The 23,506-nt window shown below is 36.1% G+C and overlaps 1 protein-coding gene across 1 annotated transcript in view; it reads left to right on the top strand.

Moving 5' to 3' along the window:
- LOC311629346 (uncharacterized protein) overlaps positions 1 to 12,900 on the top strand; it is a 47,639-nt gene extending 34,739 nt beyond the window's left edge. The window contains 2 exon segments of the mRNA XM_084897311.1: positions 7,424 to 8,451; positions 8,455 to 12,900. Of these exon segments, the coding sequence (XP_084753437.1) occupies positions 7,424 to 8,451; positions 8,455 to 12,174 (4,748 nt within the window). The 3' untranslated portion in view covers positions 12,175 to 12,900.
- The last annotated feature ends 10,606 nt before the right edge of the window (positions 12,901 to 23,506 follow it).

The following is a 23,506-nucleotide window of genomic DNA, read 5'->3' as shown; positions in this document are numbered from 1 at the left end:
TTTTATTTATACTTAATTAAAATAAATGAAATATATTTTTTTTGTTTATTTATATATAAAGCACAAAGGAAAATACAAAATTACAAACAAATAGAAAAGAACACCAACAAAAAAATGGAAACATCGAATTAAAAAATTATAAATTTTACAAATAATTATAAAGATTACAAAAAATATATTTTTTATTTCTATACACAATAAAAAATAAAAAGTTAACAATTAACAATAAACAAAAGCACACAAATAAAATAGAAATATTGAGTTTAAAAAATTGAAATATAGATGTAAAAATTCAAAACTCAACTTCCGTGTGATATATTTTAAAACAATTGTTGATACATAGTGCTACCTTACAATCCGGACACCAGTATGTAGATTCTTTCCTAACACCTTTTTTGTAGCAAACTCGGCATTTCCTGGATGTAGTTTTTCCTATATTGCTTTTCATTTGTTCTGGAAAATGCCTTTCAACTAAGCATGATGGTTTGTAGAGCTGCTTGTTGATGTCTTTGGATGGGTTTTCACTATGTTGTTATCTACCAATTTCTCTACACACTCTATCAAAAAGTGTGATCAATCCAAATGACCTTTATCTTTTTTGTATATAATTTATAAATTGAAGCAGCACATATAAATTAATCATAGAAAAAAAATTTTATAAAATTTTTTACCCTATTACAGGCAGCAGTGTAGGCCACCATAACTCCATCTCCCAAATCTACACCGCCCATATTCTTGTTATAATCCAGGACAACATTCAGATTTTCTGGCCTTCTTCCTCTCTTTTCAATCATTGTCTTTTCATCATTATAAATAGAACTGAGCATCAATATGTCTTTTTTATCCTTCTATTTTAAAACCATAAGTTTGTCTTTGATTCTTACTATATGTTCATTTTTCTGTAATTTTTTTTTCTTTTTATTTCACTGGAGATTCTGACTCTGTTTATCCTCATTGTTCCAACAATGTCTGTATTGTTTTGACACAAGAGTTCAGCCAAATGAATTGACGTATAGAAATTATCTAAGTAAATCCTATACCCTTTATTCAGTAAGTCATATGTTAACTCCAAAACAATTCTTGTTGATTGTTTTTCTTGTGGGTAGTTCTAACCATAATTTGTGTCCTTGCCTGTGTATAAAATTATATTTTGTACGTATTCAGATTGGCTTTCAATCAAAATAAACAACTTCATTCCAAATCTAGCTCTTTTTGTAGATATATATTGTTTCCAAGATAAATTCCCTTTCCATAATAAAAGAGATTCATTTACGCATATTTCTCATTCACATACATAAAAACTTTTAAACTTTTCTGACAAATTATTGATGCTTAGATCAATTTTATATGTTTTTTTATTATATAAAGGTTGGAGATATAAAAAATACAAGTAAATGATATATAATATGAAAATAGGTAGGTAAATGTAAGTATGTACCCGTCACTGCTCACCCAGAACACGTCCACCACTCTCAATAGCGAAATTATACTGATTCCCTCCATGTCTTAAATTCATGTTGAGACATGTATGGATGACTAATACCTTTGTTGTTCGGAAATATAGTCCCGCCCGTTTCAGGGCGCAACATATATTTCAAGGAAGTATTCATATGTCCTACCCGTACCCAATATTGTTTACATTTGACGTATTTATACGTCCTGCTCGGTTAACAGGTTAAATTGACATTTAGCTTATGCTTTCTTCTAGTTTTATAAAAACATTTAGACTATAAATATCCTCTCCAAGTATTATTAACACTGTATCTTAAAATTTTTAATGCAGCACTTTAAAATAAAAATTGTATATATTTAAGATATAAAACATAATGATTTTATGTACACGCTAGAATTGTGGTGCAAGAGTAGGCCTTCCTTCCCCCAGCTGCCTGCAGTAGCTTCCTTCTGGCACCGGGGCCCAGGCTTCCCTTGTAGCTCCGGCTTCATCTAGAAGTTTGTCTGGAAGGACGTCCAGAAGGACGCCTGGTCTAATTAGCATATGTGCTTTTATTATTAAAGATGTATAGTGACAGGACTACTATTGTCAAGCTATACATCATTAATTTTTGTGATGAGTGTACCTGAAATCTACTCTCTTAGCATATTTCCAGCATTCAAAATAGTACTATTAAGTATAGTCATGCTTATACATTAGCTCTCTAGACATCTCTACATAACTGCACATTTGTATAGTTTTGCCAACATCTGCCCATCCATTTCCTCTCCAACCCCTTGTTATCCCTTTTTCTATGAATTTGACTTTTTCTTTAAATTAGATTTCACATATAAATGAGAAATATAGTAACTTTCTCTTTCTGGCTTATTTCACTTAATATATCATCAGACATGCATTCAGGTTGTCTTTATATCTTGGCTGTTGTGAAAATGCTACAATAAACATGTGAGTGCAGATTATCTCTTTTAGATAATGATTTCATTTCCTTCTGATATATACCCAGAAGTGGAATAGTTGAATCACATATAGTTCAATTCTTAATTTGGGGGGAAATCTCCATAATGGCTATACCTATTTACATTCCCACCAACAGTGCACAAGGGTTCCTTTTCTTCTTATCTTTGCCAACAGCCTGGTCCTGGGGCCAGACGATGTGCCTAGGTCCATAAAGCCAGCTTGGAGGCTGGGAGCCTCACTCTATGGGAGCTAATCTGGAGTCTGGGTCCATGGGCCCAGCCCAGCACTGGGGCAAATACAGAGCCTAGGTCTGTAGGAACCGGCCTGGCCCTTAGGTGGGCAGAACTTAGGTCCATGGGAGCCCACCTGAAGGCTAGGTGTGCAAGGGCTTTGCTATCAGGGTAATACTAGCTTCATTTTCTGAACTGGCGAGTTTTATCACGTTTACAGTTTGGTTTTTTTTTGAAGAGATTGTGTAGACTCAGTGTTAATTCTTTAAATGTCTGGTAGTATTCTCCAATGAATCTGTCTGGGCCTAGAAATTTGAGGGGAGATTTTTTTAAGTTAAAAAAATCCAGTTCTCTGCTTAGTTGGTATGGCTCACTTGATTGAGCATCATCCTGTGCATGAGATAGTTGCTGGTTTAATTCTTGGTCAGGGCACATGCCTGGGTTGTAGGTTCGATCTCTGGTGAGGACATGCAGGACACAACCAGAAGCAGTCTCTCTTCTTTCTCTCCCCTCTCTCTCTCTCTCTCTCTCTCTCTCTCTCTCTCTCTCTCTCTCTCTCTCTCTCCCTCTCTCTCTCTCTCTCTCTCTCTCTCTCTCTCTCTCTCTCTCTCTCTCCCCCTCTCTTCTCTCTCTAAAATCAATAAAAACAACTTTGGCCGAAACCGGTTTGGCTCAGTGGATAGAGCGTCGGCTTGGGGACTGAAAGGTCCCGGGTTCGATTCTGGTCAAGGGCATGTACCTTGGTTGCGGGCATATCCCCAGTAGGGGGTGTGCAAGAGGCAGCTGATTGATGATTCTCTCTCATCAATGTTTCTGACTCTCTATCTCTCTTCCTTCCTCTCTGTACAAAATCAATAAAATATATTTAATAAAATAAAAACAATTTTGTAGGGTTAATCCTCACTTGAGGATATTTTTCTATTGACTTCAGAGAGAATAGAGGGAGAGGGAGAAACAAGAGAGAAATATCGATGTGAGAGAGACACATCAATTGGTTACCTCCTGCACACACCCCAACCAAGGCCAGGGAACCTGCAAGCAAGGTATGTTCCCCTGACCAGAGTCAAACCTGGGACCCTTCAATCCCATGGCCCATGTCTATTCACTGAACCAAACCAGCTTGGGCAATAAAAACATATTTTAAAAATCCAGTTTTCTTTGAAGTTCTGGGACTATACAAATGATCTATTTAATATTGAGTGGGTTGTAGAAGTTTGTGTTTTTTGAGGAATTAGTCCATTTCATTTGAGTTGTTAAATTTTCATAGTACTCATTATTGTCCTTTTGATATCTGAAAGTTTTTAAATGATATCCACTGTTTTGTTTCTGATACTGGTAAATGTGTCTTCTTTTCTATTCTTTTTCAGTCTTAGTGGAGATTTGTCAATTTTATGATCTTTTCAAGTAAGCAGATCTTTACATCACTGACTTTCTCCGTTATATTTCTGTTTTTAATTTATTTCTATTCTTTATTATTTCCTTTCTTCTATTTGCCTATATTTTATTTTGCTCTTCTTTTTCAAAGTTGTCTAGGTTTCTGGGTTAAGAGCTTAGATCAAGCATGTCAAACTCAAAGACTAACATGGGCTAAATAAACAAGGTTTAAGTTTATGTGGGCCACACGGAGCGGGGGGAGGGGGGGGTCCCTCAGCCCAGCCTGCCCCCTCAGGGGCCGAAGGTGACCCAGTGATCAGGGGAAGGCAATGCACGACACCCTCATCACACCTCTGCTTCTGCCACTGCTGGCAGCACAAGTCTTAGCTGGCCCTGACTACCCATACCTCATGTGGTCCTGGGCAGCTGGGGGACTGAGGAAACAGGGGGACTCCTGAGGCAGGAGGGGACTGGGGGGACTGGGCACTGCCATCTTGTGGCTTTGGATACTGCCATCTTTGAGGGCATGCCAGTCAATTAGCATATTCCCTCCTTATTAGCTGTGGACATCATCATCTTTGCAATGGCATGAGGGTCAATTAGCATATTCCCTCTTTATTAGATAGGATAATTTATGACAGTGTAGTGATACTATTTTATTAGTTTGAGTAAAGGGAAGAAATATTAGTACCTATATATCCCTTTACCCTATCCACTTTTAATTATCTTAACTATTTCCACTATATACATTCAGACAGGGCTTCAACAAACAATTTAGAAAACCAACTAGGAGAAACTATCATTCTTATCAATATTTTTGCTTACAATGTTCTTATTTTCCTTCATAGTATTCCAAGGTTCCTTTTCTAATCATTTTCTTGCTGTTTAGATAACTTGCTTTAACCATTCTTTTAGGGTAGGCCATGTTGGTTGCAATATATATTCCCCACAATGGTACACAAGAGTTTCTTCCAATTTCTCCACATCCTCACCATACTTGTTATTTTCAGAGTCCTTTTTTTTTTTTTTTTTAGCAATTATCATATGGTTGTGAAATGATATATTATTGTGGTTTTGGTTTGCTTTTCTCTAATGATTAGTGATGGTGAACATCTTTTCATATGCAAGTACACTTCATTTTTTAATTGGATTATTTGTTTTGTTGTTGTTGAGTTATAGTTTTTACTATATTTTGGATATTAACTAGTCAGTTACATTATTTACAAATATTTTCTCCCATTCCATAGCTTGCCTTTTCATTCTGTTAATTGTGTCCTTTGATGCACAGTCTTATGTTTGATGTAGCCCCACAAAAAGGGGCTTACTTTGAAGATTAGTATACCAAAAGTAATTTCCCTCTCCACTCATTTTTCTTTTCCCAGGTAACTTGAAATTTGAACTTCTTAATCTCTATAGGCTAGATTACTGATGGAAACTTCATCTAATTCACATTTTTTTTAAGAAGGCATTACATCTTCTAGGTTTCTCATTGTCATAGTGTTGTAAGGGAGTAAAATTCCCACCAAATTGCCTATTTTGATTATTTTGTATTAATGTAGCTGTGAAATATGTGAGATTTTTACTTTTACTGTTTTTTGTTTTGTTTTTTTTTTTGAGAGAGAGAGAGTGGACGGGGAAGAGAGAGAGAGAGAGAGAGAGAGAGAGAGAGAGAGAGAGAGAGAGAGAGAGAGAGAGAACATTAATGTATGAGAGAGTCATTGACTGATTGCCTCTGGTACGCACCCTGAGCAGGGACCAACGCCACAAGCTGGGCATGTGCCCTGACAGGAATTGAACCAGTGACACGGGATGACACTAAACCAACTGAGCCACACTGGCCAGGGCATAAGATATTATTCACTTTCTATGCATACAGAAATTACAAGCCAAAAATAATAGCTTTAACCTTAGATCATCACTCCAGGATCTTTATGCCTCAAATGGATGATAAGTCCTAACCTTGAATTTATATCTACATTTGGAGGCAATATTCCTGTGCATGATTTCATAAAAGTGGGCTATATACCTACTTGCCATAATTCCCCAAGGTTATCTCCTCTATTAATTTGATTTCCCCCATGATGGCTTTGTCACAATGACTCACATTTTGGAGCCATTTATGGATTGTACTTAAAGCTATTTGGATTTTATGTTTCCTAACCAGTGCTATATTTCTGTAACACATACTGCCATGAATATTCCAGATACTCATCTTCCAACTTGTAGACCAAATAGTAATGCCATTTGTTAATGCCCAGGAATAAGCTATTATCAATTATTATGTGAAAAATTAATATAATTTTCCCTACCCAACAAGCTATCACAGAGGTCATGGAACAGAAAGGCTCCCACACCAAATTAAGATGCTTAAGGCCCCTGACTTATTAAATCAATTTAAATACACAACAAAAACTCAGGGAGAAGATATGGAATAATACACTTTTTAAGTTACAAGAAGGTAGAAGGATCTTATTATCTGAGTTATGCAAGATCATATATCCTCTCTCCTTCTCTGCTGCATCAGCATTCTCCACCAACTGTATAATTTTGAGAACCAGAGTTGAGGTCTGTTCCAAGGGGGATCAACATATAGAAAATACAATGAGTCAATGACATGCACTTGCTCTAATCAAGTACAGAGAGATGCAGAGGGACATATATGCCTGACTACAGCTATAGCTCATTAATCAGCCTCATAAGCAATTCTGGATTTTATTTCTGTTTCTTGAGTAGAGGACCCAAAAGATAAAGAAGGTGTTACCCAGTTAAGACCCATTTAAGACCTTAACAATACCAAGTGCTTCAATTGTGTCTTAATAATACTTATATCTATTTGGCTCCTCTATTCTTTCCTTTGTTTAATACTCATATGTTCTATATACTTTACACCTATCATAACATGTTTCACAACTATTTGCTTCTATAATTAATTTCATAACTCCTCATTTCACAAATACTTCTCTATTTAGCTTCATATATCCTCCTCTGTTTCTCTTATTTTCTATAGCAGAATTGAGTATTTTATAATAATACCACTAACTTACATTATAGTAAATATGCATTAATGAGGATGAAATGTCTCTGTATATACTGCCTGGAAGTGCCCCAACATACTTTTAGTGAATAAAGCAAGGTGACAAGAATTATGTATACTATGCTGTCTTTCATTGGCGGGGGGTTGGGGAAAGGAGAGGGAAGGCCGGGAGAAAAGCTGTATTTGGTAGCATTTTTCTGGTAGGATACAGAAGAAACTGGTAACACTAATTTTCTCTCAGGAGGATAACTAAATAGCATGCATAATCTTTGAACTTTTAAAACTGCATAAGAAATACATATTACCTATTGAAAAATTGGTTGATTATTTTAAAATTTATTTATAAAATTTAATTATGGTTTTTTCTATATACAGATATCAGAATGGCAGCACAACTAAACCTGCCCGAAAATACAGATGACTGGACAAAAGATGATGTAAATCGGTGGTTAGAGAGTCATAAAATTGACGAAAAACACAGGCAAATCTTGACCACACAAGATGTGAATGGAGCAGTCTTGAAGTTTCTAACTAAAAGTCATCTCATTGATATGGGCATAACACATGGACCAGCTATCCAAATAGAAGAACTTTTCAAAAAATTGCAGAGAGCATCCTCTGATGATCCTATCCAGACATGTCAGAAGAAAAAAGGCAATAAAAAGGTGCCTAAAACACAAACTTTGATGCAAGAGGAAAATGAGGAAACTTCAAAGCAAAAACAAAAGGGTAAAGAGAAATCAGATATGGCTAATGCCTCTGCAATGAATATAGTTTCTAAGTCACTAAAAAGTGAGTTCATAGAAGATGAAATAGGTGACACAAAGGAAAAACAGCCATCCACAGAACTGACATGTGTATCATACCCTTTTGATGAATTCAGTGACCCATATCGTTACAAATTAGATTTTTGTCTACAGCCTGAAACAGGACCACTCAATCTCATTGATCCAATACATGAATTCAAAGAGTTCACAAATACAACAAAAGCCACAGAGGAGAATGTTAAAATGAAATTTAGCAATGAAGTTTTCAGATTTGCTTCAGCGTGTATGAATTCACGGACTAATGGTACCATTCATTTTGGAGTAAAAGACAAGCCCCATGGAAAAATTGTTGGTGTGAATGTCACCAATGTCACCAAAGAAGCCCTCATTGATCACTTCAATCAGATGATCCACCAATATTTTGAAAACCATCAAGTCCAAAAAGCAAAGAAGTGCATTCGAGAGCCAAGGTTTGTAGAAGTTTTACTGCCAAATAGTACTCCATCTGACAGATTTGTTATTGAAGTGGATGTCATTCCAAAATACTCTGAATGTGAACATGATTATTTCCAGATTAAAATGCAAAACTGCAATAATCAAGTATGGGAACAAAGAAAAAATTTCTCAGTGTTTGTGTGAGATGGGGCCAGCTCTAAAGACATCATGAAAAACAAGGTAGATTTTGAAATGTTTAAATTAAGTTTAAAAGCATTGGCAGAACATAGAAAAGAAGCAGAAGAAAAATGCAGAATAAAAACAAATAATAAAAATAGCGAGGGCCTAAAGCTTATTGAATTGTTGACAGGAAATAAGGATTTGTTAGATAATTCATACTATGAATGGTATATTCTTGTAACAAACAAATGCCATCCTAATCAAATAAAACACTTAGATTTTCTAAAGGAAATAAAATGGTTTGCTATATTGGATTTTGATGCTGAATCTGTGAACAAGGGTGTAGTCAATGCTTACAAAGAAAGCCGAATAGTAAACCTTCACTTGCCAAGTCTATATGTAGAGGGGAAAACGACAACAAACGAGAAGATTTCTAGTCTGAATCTTTATCAGCAACCCAGCTGGATTTTCTGCAATGGTAGGTTAGACCTTGACAGTGAAAAATACAAACCCCTAGATCCAAGCTCCTGGCAAAGAGAAAAAGCATCTGAAGTCAGGAAATTAATATCATTTCTTACACATGAAGACGTAATGCCAAGAGGGAAGTTTTTGGTGGTATTTCTTTTACTCTCCTCGGTGGATGACCCAAGAGACCCCCTCACTGAGACCTTCTGTGCTTTCTACCAAGATCTCAAAGGAATAGAAAATATATTGTGTATTTGTGTAAACTCACACATATGTCAGAGATGGAAAGATCTACTTGAAGCAAGATTAACAAAACAAGATGAATTATCAAGCCAATGTATTTCTTCTTTAAGTCTTGAAGAGATCAATGGGACTATTCTTAAACTAAAATCTGTGACTAAATCTTCACAGAGATTTTTGCCATCTATTGGTTCATCAACTGTCCTTCTAGAAATGGAAGAAGGTATCATGACTGCTCTGGAAATTCTCTGTGAAAATGAATGTGAAGGTACACCCTTAGAAAATGATGAAAATAAATTCCTTGAATTCAAGGCTTTAAAAGAGGAAGACTTCTATAGAGGTGGTAAAGTATCATGGTGGAACTTCTATTTTTCTTCTGAAAACTATTCTTCACCTTTTGTCAAAAGGGATAAATATGAAAAACTTGAAAAAATGATTCATAAGTGTGCAGATTTTTCAAAGTCAACATGTTCCAAAATTATTCATCTCTATCATCATCCAGGCTGTGGTGGGACTACCTTGGCTATGCATATTCTCTGGGAACTAAGGAAGAAATTCAGATGTGCGGTGCTGAAGAACATGACAGTGGATTTTTCTGAAATTGGAAAACAAGTAACTAATTTAATCACCTATGGGACAGTAAACCATCAGGAATACTTACCTGTACTGCTTCTTGTTGATGATTTTGAAGAACAAGGTGATATCTATCTCCTGCAGGCCTCTATTCAAACAGCTATAGCTAATAAGTACATCCGATACGAGAAACCTCTAGTGATCATCCTAAATTGCGTAAGATCACAGAACCCTGAAAAATGTGCAAAGATATCAGACAGCATCGCCCTAATACATGAACTATCTCCCAAAGAACAGAGAGCTTTTGAGCTTAAATTGAAAGAAATTGAAGAGCAACATAAAAACTTCAAAGATTTTTATTCCTTCATGATCATGAAAACCAATTTTAATAAAGAGTACATAGAAAATGTTGTCAGAAATATCCTGAAAGGACAAAATATTTCCACCAAGGAAGCAAAGCTCTTTTCTTTTCTGGCTCTTCTTAATTCATATGTGCTTGATACCACCATATCACTTTCACAGTGTGAAAAGTTTTTAGGAATCACATCTAAGAAGGCTTACTGGGGGACAGAAAAATTTGAAGATAAGATGGGCACCTACTCTACAATTCTGATAAAAACAGAGGTCATAGAATGTGGAAAATACTGTGGAGTGCGCATTATACACCCTTTGATTGCTATCCGCTCACTGGAAGAATTGAAGATGAGCTACAATTTGGATAAAAGTCAAATCATGTGGGATATGCTAACAGAAAATGTGTTCTATGATACTGGTATAGGAAGAAGCAAATTTTTCCAGGATATGCAAACACTGCTGCTCACAAGACAGCGAATTGAACATGAAGGTGAAACAGGGACTTGGTTTTCCCCATTCATTGAAGCATTACATAAAGATGAAGGGAACAAAGCAGTTGAAAAAGTATTACTGGAAGGTATTCTTCGGTTTAACCCAAATGCATTCATTTGCCAAGCCTTGGCAAGACATTTCTACATTAAAGAGAGGAACTTTACCAGTGCCCTTCATTGGGCAAATAAAGCAAAAAACATAGAACCTAACAATTCTTATATCTCAGATACACTGGGTCAAGTCTACAAAAGTAAAATAAGATGGTGGATAGAGAATAATGAGAGAAACAGGAACATTTCAATTGCTGATCTAACTGAACTTTTGGATTTAGCAGTTCATGCCTCAGAAGCATTTAAGGAATCTCAACAGCAAAGTGAATATAAAGAGGATGAGGCAACCGAAAGGTTTAATCAGAAGTCAAAAAGGCGGTATGATATTTACAATATTGCTGGCTATCAAGGGGAGATAGAAGTTGGGCTCTATGCAATCCAGATTCTCCAGTCCATTCCTTTTTTTGACAATAAAAATGAACTATCTAAAAGAGACATGATCAACTTTATATCAGGAAATAGTGATATTCCTGGGGATTCAAACAATGAATTTAAATTAGCCCTCAAGAGTTTTATTCCCTATCTAACTAAATTGCGATCTTCTTTGAAAAAGTCCTTTGATTTTTTTGATGATTATTTTGTCCTTCTAAGACCAAGGAACAACATTAAGCAAAATGAACAGTCCAAAACTCGGAAAAAGGTGGCTGGATACTTTATGAAATATGCAGATATATTTGGTCCCTCCGAAGAATTACAAAATAAAGATCTCAGATCACAGCTTAGTTTGCCACTTCGAGTAGAGCTGTATCGGAGAAGCCTAGAAATTTTAAAAGCAGACAAGTTTTCTGGGCTCTTGGAATACCTTACCAAAAATCAAGAAACCATGGAAGATATAGTGAAAAAATACACTTTTCTCGTTGAGCAGTCCACTGTCAGAATCCAGCAAAGGGAAAAACAGAATTTCATCTTGGCCAATATCATTCTCTATTGCATTAAACCTACCTCCAAAATTGTGATACCAACTAAAAAATTGAAAGATCAGCTTCGAGAAATCTTGCAACAAATAGGGCCATCTTATCAATTGTCAGAACCTTATTTCTTAGCTTCCCTCTTATTCTGGCCAGAAAACCAAAAACTAGATCAAGATTCTAAACAAATGGAAAAACATGCTCGGTCACTACAAAATTCTTTCAGGGGGCAGTATAAACATATGTATCGAACAAAGCAACCAATTGCATATTTCTTTCTTGGGAAAGGTAACAATATGAACAGACTTGTCCACAAAGGGAAAATTGATCAATGCTATAGAAAACCACCTGATATTAGTATCTGGTGGCAGAGTGGAGAAGTATGGAAGGAGAAAAAAGTCCAAGAACTTTTGCTTCGTTTAAAGGGACGAGCTGAAAATAACTATTTATACATAGAATATGGAATCAATGAACGAATCACAATACCCATCACACCTGCTTTCTGGGGTCAACTAAGAAGTGGTAGAAGTATAGAAAAAGTGTCCTTTTACCTGGGATTTTCCATAGGAGGCCCACTTGCTTATGATATCGAGATTATTTAAGAGCCTGATCTTCTCCCTGCAGGAATGTGATCTCAGTACAATGTGTTTTTTTAATCTAAGACTTTAAATTTCTCTTGAAAAAGAAAAAAAAAGTGAGAAATGTGGAAAGTATCAAATATCTTCCTTGGTTTGTATAACACTATCAAAGACAAGATAAGAACAAGATAAGAAGGAGCTAGGGATGGAATTAGGAGAAGTGAACTCCACCACTTCCCCCAATTCCCAACCAAGGAAGAGGAGAGAGAGAGACAGTGCTTCCCTCTCAAATGAAAATTTTTTTCAGAATGGGAAAAAATAGTTATGATTCCAATACATTATAACATTGGGAAGCATTTCATTAAAAAGGTGAAATCCTCTCAAGCTGAAGAGCAACAGTTGTTCTTACCAAGCACAACAGCACTCAAGGATCTTTCCAAGCAAAGAAACAACCAATTCTCTGAAGGTCAGCAGAAGTCAGCAGATTTTACCAAAGCAGGCTGGAGAATTAGACTGCTTTTTCATGGAGTTGGAGGCAGTTGAGCAAAAGTGTGTGTGTATGGGTGGGGGTGGGGGTGGGGCTGGAGGAGAACTCTATACACACACACACACACACACACACACAAAAAAAAAAAAAACAAACAAAAAAAAAAACACACAAACAAAAAACACCGAAACTCCAAAGCTAATGAATAAAAAGGTCTCTTGTGAAAAAAGACTAATTTGTCTCCCATCCAGGGAATCCTAACATACTTGGGAAGATATGCATGTAATCTTTGCACTGAATAAGCACAACCAGTGAGAGCTAATCAAAATGCAATTTTCATCCAATAAAATTATGGACATGGACAATCACCAATGGTTGCAAAAACTGATAAAAAGCTGATAAACAACTTTATAGCAGATGAATCAGACTTTCCTAAATCCTGATCAATATTAACAGAGAGAGAGCCAGACATATGAGATTATAGGAGTGCACACATCACCAAATAATTGAACCTGAATCTGGATCAATTCAGGGTCTTCCTTCCAATTGAAAGGAAATACAGATATTGGATATGCTTCAAAGTAATTCCATGTGTAAAGTATGGAGATGGTGAAAGGAAAGTAGATAAACAGTATAACTGCAACAAGATGGGACATGAGTTAACAATTGCTGCATAATGCATATATGGGGATTCTGTATACTCTATTCTGTTCTTTGGACGATGCTCTTGAAATTTTATGTTATAAACAATTTCTAAAACAAAAAATGCAATTTGTTTTTTCCTTCACAATTCCATTCCGATTTTTAATAGTGGGTTATGTGTGTGTTGGGGGGCGGGGAGGGAGGGCGGCAATGCACACAGTCTCTTTCTCCTGAATGAAATTTCAACTCCCTAACTTCTCAGCACATTCGTGGTTTAAAAAAAAAAAATTATCTGGTTAAACACAGTCTCAATTTTAAAAATGAGAATGTCCAATCACATTTTTCTCTGGGGCCATTTCCCACTTTGCCCTACGTTAAATCCAAACTGTCTTTTAAATAACGTTTTATTGGCACACAGCTACACTCATTTGTTTAAGTATTGGCTATGGCTGCTTTTGCACTGCAACAACAAGGTTGAATAGTTGCAACAGAAATCATGTATCCCACAAACCTATCTGGTTCTTTAGAGAAAGAATTTGCCAACTCCTGCTCTATGCTATCAACTCACATCTTTTTTTGTAGGTCAGCTGTCTAATTGGTTTTTAGACATTTATTTTGCAAATATGCATCTTAGTTTATCACCTAATTTGATATCTGATTTCTATCATTTTAGGACCAAAGATAAAACTTAGCAATACTTTAACACAATAATTTTTTTCACATTATATTAACCCAGATCTAACACTGCCAAGAACAGCAGAGTAATAAATGTATGTGGGTTTTCCTTTTGCAAATAGAAATCAAACTGAATGATGCTGGATAAATTGGGGAAGCTAATTGATCTATCATAATTCTTTTTACCCATTGACCTTTATATTTTCTTTAGGTCCATGGAATTCACTCTTAAAAAATATAGATTTAGAAGGTAAGATTTAAATATTAATAATCTACTCTTCCTTAGGCCGGCAATCCTCAATTGAGCAAAACCCCTGTAGAGGTCTTTCCAAGTTGCATATTTCATCTCCCAATTCAGATAGAGCCTAGTGTAAGAAGGTATGGAAATTAGGATTAGAAAGTAATACCAATGGGAAGATCAGTTATTAAACAGATTTTTCTTTAAAAAAGTATTCCCTCACTTAATTTTTTATATTATTTTATATCCCCTGCTGCACAATTTAGAACATACTAGGGAAAAGTTCATATGCTCTTAAATATTTATAGATTTTTTTTTTGCACTTTATCGGCAAAAAATGTGGAGCCAGTTAAAATATATATGCTATTATTCTGGGTGGTTTCTTTTCAATATGTCTTTATTGATTTTTTTAGAGAGAAGAAGAGAGAGGAATAGAGAGTTAGAAACATTGATGAGAGAGAATCATCGATCAGTTGCCTCTTGCACATCCCCCACTGGGGATTTGCCCACAACCAAGGTACATGCTCTTGACCAGAATTGAACCTGGGACCTTTCAGTCCACAGGCCGACGCTCTATCCACTGAGCCAAACCGGTTTCGGCAGAACCAGTGACCTCTTGATGCATGGGATGATGCTCAACTACTGAGTCACACTGGTTGGGCCTTTCCTGTATTTTTAAAACTTATATATGTATACATACCAACATTAAAATATTGTAGCCAACTTTCCAATTCTAAGGCAGTCTTCATAGTATGATGGTCCTACATCTCCACTGAAAACCTTGCACATAAGTAAAAAAGTGCATTTTCCTTCATTAGTGGAAGAAGAGAAGCGTTCAGTTTTAAATCCAGAATCTACCCTTTAATATTTCATCATCATCTCTTCCTAGTTGGAGGAAATAAGAGTTTAAGCCTATATTTTAGTGTTTCGTGTAAGATTATGATTACACATGTAAGTCCTGGCCAGAAGCAAATGGCACATTCCAAAGGAGTTATTTGATGACAGTTTAGTAAGAGAACTATTTTTAAAAAGTGTAGGTAGGGTTTACACCAGGGATATAAGAAGGAAAAATTAATCAACTACCAAAAAATTAATTAACTACCATATTAACAGGCTAAAGTAGAAAAATCACATGATTGTATCAACTGATAAAAAAAATCATGTGACAATACTCAACATCCATTTGAGATAAAGTATAATAGAACATTAGAAATAAAGGAAGACTTCCTCAACTTAAGGAGCATCTTCAAAAACAAAAACAAAAAAACAACAACAATTCTATAGTTAGCAACATACTTAATGGTAAAATACTGGGTGCTTTTCTCCTGAGACTGATAACAAGGTAAAGATACCTGATCTTTATATTCTTATTCAACATTGTACTGCAAGTTCAAGCTAATGCAATAAAGCAAGAAAAGGAAATAACAAACAGAAAAGATGAAATAAAACTTTTCATATAAAAATAACATAAATTTTTAACTACAAAATCCAATGGAATCTACCAAAAAAAAAAAAAAAAAATCCACCTAGAACTAACAAGTGAGTTTGGCAAGATTATAGAATATAAAATGAACATTCAGCCCTAAACGGTTTGGCTTAGTGCATAGAGCATTGGGCTGCCGACGGAAGGATTCCAGGTTCGATTCCACTCAAGGGCATGTACCTTGGTTGCGGGCACATTCCATTAGGGCAGTGTTTTTCAACCTTTTTTGGGCAAAGGCACACTTGTTTCATGAAAAAAATCACGAGGCACACCACCATTAGAAAATGTTAAAAAATTTAACTCTGTGCCTATATTGACTATATATAAAGTAATTCTCTTGAATAGGAATCAAATAAACACAAAGAAAGTATTTTATAATTACTTTATTATGAAATATTAAGTAAACAAAATAGTGAAAAATTATAAAATTCTTGTCTTGTCTGCACCTACGGCACACCAGGCAACATCTCGTGTGCCGCGGAACAGCGGTTGAAAAACGCTGCATTAGGGGGTGTGCAGAAGACAGCTCATCGATGTGTCTCTCTCATAGATGTTTCTAATTTTCTATCCTTCTCCCTTCTTCTCTGTAAAAAAAAATCAATAAAATATATTTAAAAAAATAAAATAAACATACAAAAGTTAATTTTCTTTCTACATATGAGCAATGAACACATCAACACTATGTATAATTACTCAAATATTGAATTGTGAGTCTAACAAAAACGTGTTTATAACTCTTATGCTGATAATTATAAAGTGCTAAGAAAAAAAATCTAAATAAATGGCGAGATATGTTCATGAATTAGAAGATACAATACTGTATCAATCTGCCCAACTTAATATATAGTTTAATGTGCAATTTCTATCAAGAATTCTACAAGATTCTTTGCAGATGCAGACAAGAGTATTATAAAATTTATATGGAAAGGCAAAGGAAGTGGAATAGCTAAAACAATTTTTCAAAAGAAGAATGAGATTTCTTTAACTGTAATGGAATTTTTCTAATTTACTTTTTTAGTCTATTTGTAAGTTTTCTCTAACTTAGAGTAAAGAATAAATGTATATTGTGTAAATGTATAATATATAATATAAATATTATATATATACAAAATATATGTATAAATAATACATATGACTTAAAATAACTTGACTGTTAATAGCCCCTGGCATGCTGTAGCACTGCAGTTAATAAGATTTTCATCTGTGGTAAATCTGGATGGAGTATAGTAGAAGGAGATGCACTGACCTATGTAATAGGTCATTTGAGACTTATAAGAAAAAATAATAACTACTAATCCAGTGGAATTATTGCTAGGCCCTACTGATACAATGAAGAGAGAGAGAATAAAATGCTCAAGTCGTAGTAGGGTTGTAGAAGCTGGAATCCATTGTCCAATACCCAAAGGCTCATCAGTTGTCTAATCTGAATTATTGCTGAAGGCTTTAGAAATATTAAGTATCATTTTCTCTATTACTCTGTATCTAGCACATTGTTATGCATTAGCCAGCACTGGAATCAGTTGGTTGGTAGATTTTATCCTCCAAGGTTTTCATTGTTCTGGTAGTTGCCATATATCCCTTAATTCTACTCTCTTCCCTTCTCCACCCTCCTTACTGCCCAAGTTGCTCATCTATATGGATGGACTACATCGATAGGACTCCTCTTGCCTTCTGGCTTCCAGTTGGGGTTGGCCATTAGGAGACTCAGAAACGGGAAGGAAGGAGAACAGTAAGGATATTTATTACCCTGTCTTTCTCTTTGCAAAGCCACCTTTCTGGTTGAGTTCCTGAGTGAAGGTAATTGCTTCCTTCTAAGGATCTTGCTTCACAAGACTTGCCTTTGGGTTTCCAAAACCTCTTTGTCTTCATTTCTTCAGGCCTCATAGGAAATAGCTCTGCTGCCACTAACTCCAGGATAGTGCATATGGTTTCCCTCCACTGATGCCTTTCTATATGTTTCCTTCAATAATCTTCCTCCAATTATCTGAATTTGCAAGTCAACTATTTCCTTCTGGGATCTGATTGATGCACATATATTCCGTTCTTTGCCCTAAAGCAGTGGTTCTCAACCTTCCTAATGCCACGACCCTTTAATACAGTTCCTCATGCTGTGGTGACCCCCAACCATAAAATTATTTTCGTTGCTACGTCATAACTGTAATTTTACTACTGTTAAGGATCGTAATGTAAATATCTATGTTTTCCAATGGTCTTAGGCGACCCCTGTAAAAGGGTTGTTTGACCCCCAAAGGGGTTGCGACCCACAGTTGAGAACTGCTGCCCTAAAGCATCTCCTAGTCAATGGATGTGATTAGCAAGAAAGGAGTTCAGCCAATTCCAGAAGGGATGAAATTTTTGTAGAAAAAGTCTCACACTTTTTCCACACTAAGAAGCCTGGAGCTCACCAAAATGAAGGCGGGGAGGGGACAAAAACAAAATACCAGGAAAATGTTTACATGGTCCTTTTTCTCCTCCACTCTCCTCAGGTCAGACACCCCTATACCCCTGCCTTAACTGATTGCTGATGGTAATTTTGTGGATTGTTTTCTAAACTTTGCCCTGCAAAACCCAAAATCTTGGTGGAGAGTCTTTGGGAGGTTCTATGGGAGGAAAAATTATAGCAAAAATGGAGACAGTCTAAGCAGTAGGACTTTCTAGCACTCATTTCATTCAGAACATATTTTTTTTTAATTTCTGTGCTATTATTCCATATAAAATCTTATTTGAAGGAAATTCATCCTACCAATTAAAAAGTTTCTAACAACTGGTTTAATTCACTTTGCTAAATAATCACTGGCAAATTAAACTCTAAGATTCAAAAAGGAAACCTCTAATGGTAGAATTTAAGGTAATGGAAGAAACAGAACTGGAAACAGTGTAGAGATTTAGAGTCAAGCTATTCCAGTCCAATGCACTTCAAATTATGCCCCATAACGAGCTGCTTATATTATATGAACAACCACTCAAAAAAACTCCGATGATCTGTTTCTTTGTCAACATGGATGCCTCTGGCAATTTTCAAATCCCAATCTTTATCTAATTCTTTTTAATTTTGTGGTGATAAAACTTTAGATTTGCTCTCTTAAGTTTCAAGTTGCTGTACTGTTACCTGTAGTCACTATGCTATACATTAGATCCCCAGACTTTATTCATCCTAGAACTAGAAGTTTGTACCCTATAAACCAACATATCTCCACTTCCTCCACCCCTGGCCTCTGGCAACCACTATTCTGCTATTTCTATAAGTTTGGCTTTTTATTTTTTATTTTTATTGATTTCAGAGAGGGAGAGAGAAATAGAAACATCAATGATGAGAGAGAATCATTGATCACTTGCCTTCTGCATGCCCCACACGGGGGACTGAACCTGCAGCCCAGGCATGTGCCCTTATCTGGAATTGAACTGAGACCCTCCTGGTTCATAGATTGACACTCAACCACTGAGCCACACCAGCTGGCCAACCTTGGCTTTTTTAGACTCCACATGTAACTGAGAACATGTATTATTTCTCTTTCCTCTGTCTCACTTTTTCATTTAGCAGAATGTATTCAAGGTCTGTCCAAATAGCAAAGGGCAGAATTTCCTTCTTTTTCATGGCTGAATAATACTCCTATATGATAGATAGATAGATAGATAGATAGATAGATAGATAGATAGATAGATAGACAGATAGTTATCATGGATATAGTCACTTATGATCCTTTGTATTTTTGTGGTAGCAGTTGTAATGTCTCCTATTTCTGATTTTATTTATTTGCATTTTCCTCTTCTTTCTTAGTCTAGCTAAAGGTTTTTCAATTTTATCTATCTTTCAAATAAGCAGAAGCTTAGTTTCATTATTCTTTCCTAATGTTCTTCCAATTTCTGGCTTATTTCTACTCCAACCTGTTATTTCCTTCTTTCCACTAACTTTGAGCTTAGTTTTTTCTAGTTCCCTGAGGTATAAAGTTAGACTATTTGATACCTTTCTTTTTTCTTGACATAGACATTCATCACTATAAACTTCCCACTTAGAACTGCTTTAGCTGCATATAATGAGTTTTAGTATGTTATTTCCATTTTGTCTCAAGAAATATTTCTATTTCTTCTTTGACCTTCTTTTAGTGTGTTATTTAATTTCCACATATTTGTGAATTTTCCCACTTTCCTTCTATTACTGATTTCTAGTTTCATACCACTGTGGTTGGAACAATACTTGGCATGAGTATCAGTTTTCTTAAATTTGCTAAGATTCATTTTGTGGCCTAACATATGAACTATCCTCAAGAATGTTCCATGTAAACATAAGAAGGAATGTATTCTGCTACTGTTGGATAGAATGTTCTGTATATGTCTGTTAGGTCCATTCAGCCTAAAGTATATAGTTCAAGACCAATATTTCCTTGCCAATTATATATGATATAAAATATACTTATAATATTATTTCTTTAGCAATATTCTATGAAGTTGAAGATGTACATTTTCTAACCCAGCAATTCCACTTTTGATTATATTCCTTTAAATTGTTGATCTTCACATCAGAATATTTGTTTTTTTGAGGGTATATAAAAGCATTTCAATGGATACCAGGGTATAGAAAATAAAATCAGTTTTAGACTTTTCATTTTCATATCTATTCTTTCCTAAAAGTGATCTACCTAAGAACAAACAAAACAAAAAAACACCTGCTCCATGCACTCTAAGGCTCATATACTTTGTGCTTTTCCTCACCCCATTTACAAATACACTGCTGACTTTGCAATCCTCAAATCATTGAATTACCAAAATAAACCATTTCAAAACTCTTACTTTTGCTACAATAACTGGCCACACCTCAGGTGGAGGTAGCTATATCAGTCTGGGTCCTACAGTGGAACAAGATACAGTAGAGCTCAGCTAATCCAAGATGGAATGTAAAATGAAACAATCAAACCCTGGTTTTTTTAAAGCCACTGAAGTGTGATTGCTTGTTACTAGAACATAAATTACCTATACCAATTGATATAAAAATAAGCCCTGGCCACTTTAATCTATATTATGGTTACTTATTTTTTTAATGAAGAGGGAATTTTTTTTCCTCATTGGTTTTTAAAATATACCTTAAAATTTGTATTAACACATATCTGAATTTTTAAAAATGAAGTCACACTTTCTTAAAGAGTTTAATTCGGCTAATAGTTTTGCAAAATAAATTTCAGGTTGTCATTTTCAGTGAATTGAATTAAGATAAATCTTAGTTCTGTGATATTGATGAAAACATCTTTAAAACGTGAGAGTACTGCATTTTATAAAAATTATTACATTACCAAAGCTATATTAAAATTAACAATATATTCATTTCCCCAAAAAACTTTCTGATTATATCAGGTTAAACACGATGCCTCTAAGTAAAAGAGCAACCAATATAACTAATCATTTTTCCATTAAAGCCCTGTTGGTATATTTCCCAGAAAGTAAGAAAGTAATGACTATAATATTTGTAAAATAAAATATTTTCCAAGTCAAGTTTTTTCCAAATCATTTTTCAATAAAATTGAACACAGACCTAATTGAGTTGTCAGATGATAGATCATCAATGGTTCTGATAGGTAATTGCCTTATTTTCTCAATATAACGTAAGCTCAAATAATTGATATAGTTTTAGCAAAATATTCCATCCCATCCACTTTTCTATTTTAATTTCCTCCAGTCGATTTTAATAAGTGACAGTACTGCATCACCAGCTACACAGTTCACGGTGAGAATTTTCTAATAAACCTTTCTGATACTAAACTGCTTCCTTTCATGTCACCCCAAGATCTACCCTGAGCAGAGGGAAAAGAAGCCTGAATGGGCTCTGAGTTTCTTGGGGGAAATCAAATCCATGTGTTGCCTCTTTGCAAGAAGGTGGGGCAGAGAGAGTGACTTCTGGACCACAAAGGAAGGACTAACAAGCAAAAAACATATTGCTTCATCCTTCCTGTGAGGCCTTCCCCCAGCCTTTATAAAGGAACTATGTTCTTCACCGCAGGTATTTTTCAATTTAACAGTGGCTCACATTGTTTCTTGCAGCAGAGAGTCCTGGGCTCCTCCTGGAGCCTCTGCCCTCCTCCACTACCAGCAGTAGTGGGCCAGGGCAAGGTTGGCCTCAGCCTCCTGATGCCCGTCATGTTTCCTTTGACCTCCGGGCCCTGGTTGTGGAATGCCTCCAGCAGCTAGCGACAGCTTCTCTGGCATCAGCATCTGCCGAGCTCCTCCCTGCACTCAGTAATGATCCACTCTATGACCAGGAAGCGATGCCTCTGGTTAGCTAGCAGCACTGGGACCTGGTAGAAATGGCTACCCTTGCCCAGCCATAGTGGTTGACCATCAACTTAAGAATCTGGAGGATACAGTTCGATTCTGGTCAGGGCACTTGCCCAGGTTGCAGGCTCGATCCCCAGTAGGGGGCATGCAGGAGGCAGCTAACTGCCTTATTTTCTCAATATAACCATTTCAAAACTCTTACTTTTGTGTAGCAAAAGTGGTTGACATTTCTCTCTCTCTCTCTCTCTCTCTCCCTTTCCTTTCCTATCTGAAATCAATAAAAATATTTTTTTTAAAAAATAAAGAAAGAAATGGCCACCTTTGATGATGGGTACCAGCCCGACCTCAGGCTCACAGATCTTCGGTACTTGGTGGGAGATGGTGTAGGTGTTGTGTTCAGTGTTTGCCTGTTCCTCTGCAGAGGCAGCATGGTACTTCTCAAACTGCTTCCTTGTCATAGCTTTCAGAGCCTGTGCCATGAAGGAGCTGGCCAGTACTTTGCTTCCTCCTTTCATCATCACGTTGGAGAAGTTACTGATAAAAGGGTCTTCAAACACAGAGCTTGTTTTCATGGCTCCTGCTCAGACTTCTCCTCCTCAGTCAGCTCTGCCCTTGCAGTAATATTCCTTGTCAATTTGAGGATCCTGGGATTCAGGGCCACAGGGCTCTACCTCACCTGGGTTAGCCCTGGAAGCCATAGGCAGCACTGCTTAGACCAGTGCTAGGTCTGACCATCTTTCACCCCTACCCCCGCCCACTTTTTTTTTATATATATATTTTATTGATTTTTTACAGAGAGGAAGGGAGAGAGATAGAGAGCTAGAAACATCGATGAGAGAGATACATCGAACAGCTGCCTCTTGCACACCCCCTACTGGGGATGTGCCTGCAACCAACGTACATACCCTTGACCGGAATCGAATCTGGGACCTTTCAATCCGCAGGCTGAAGCTCTACCGCTGAGCCAAACCGGTTTCGGCCCCCGCCCACTTTTTTATGTGCATAAGATTCTCAGCAGCTTCAGCTATAATAGTAGAAAGCAGAAATAGAGTTGATGCTTAACTCATGCCTTTCTATTCATAACTATTTCCCCCCATGTATATGTAAACTATAAAAAACACTCAAATACTTTTTATCAAATGTTTCTAATAAAACTTTTAAGTTTATGTTAAATAACTATTCACCAAAGTAATTATGTTGCCTTGGCTAATTGTGTACTACCGGTACTACTAATAGTGATAATAACTCAGTTCAGAATAAAATGTTTTAAAATTCAGAGTCTTTGGTCATGGAAAAAAATCTTTTAAAATTTTTGATTTAGCTCAGCCGGCATGGCTCACTGGTTGAGTGGCTGGTAAGGAGGCCATGGTTTGATTCCCAGTCAGGGCACCTGCTTGGGTTGTGAGCTCAATCCCTAGTGTGAGGCGTGCAGGAGGCAGCTGATCAATGATTCTCTGTCATCGTTGATGTTTCTATCTCTCTCTCTCCCTCACTCTCCTCTCTGAAATAAATAAAAATGTATTTTAATATAAATAAATCAATTTTTATTTATATTTAGTTATAGAAA

The sequence above is a fragment of the Pipistrellus hanaki genome (genome assembly GCF_964339955.1).
Source record: "Pipistrellus hanaki genome assembly, chromosome: 10".
Taxonomy (NCBI): Eukaryota; Metazoa; Chordata; class Mammalia; order Chiroptera; family Vespertilionidae; genus Pipistrellus; species Pipistrellus hanaki.
The sequence above is the reverse complement of the archived record's forward strand: the minus strand, read 5'-3'. Positions and strand labels throughout refer to the sequence as shown.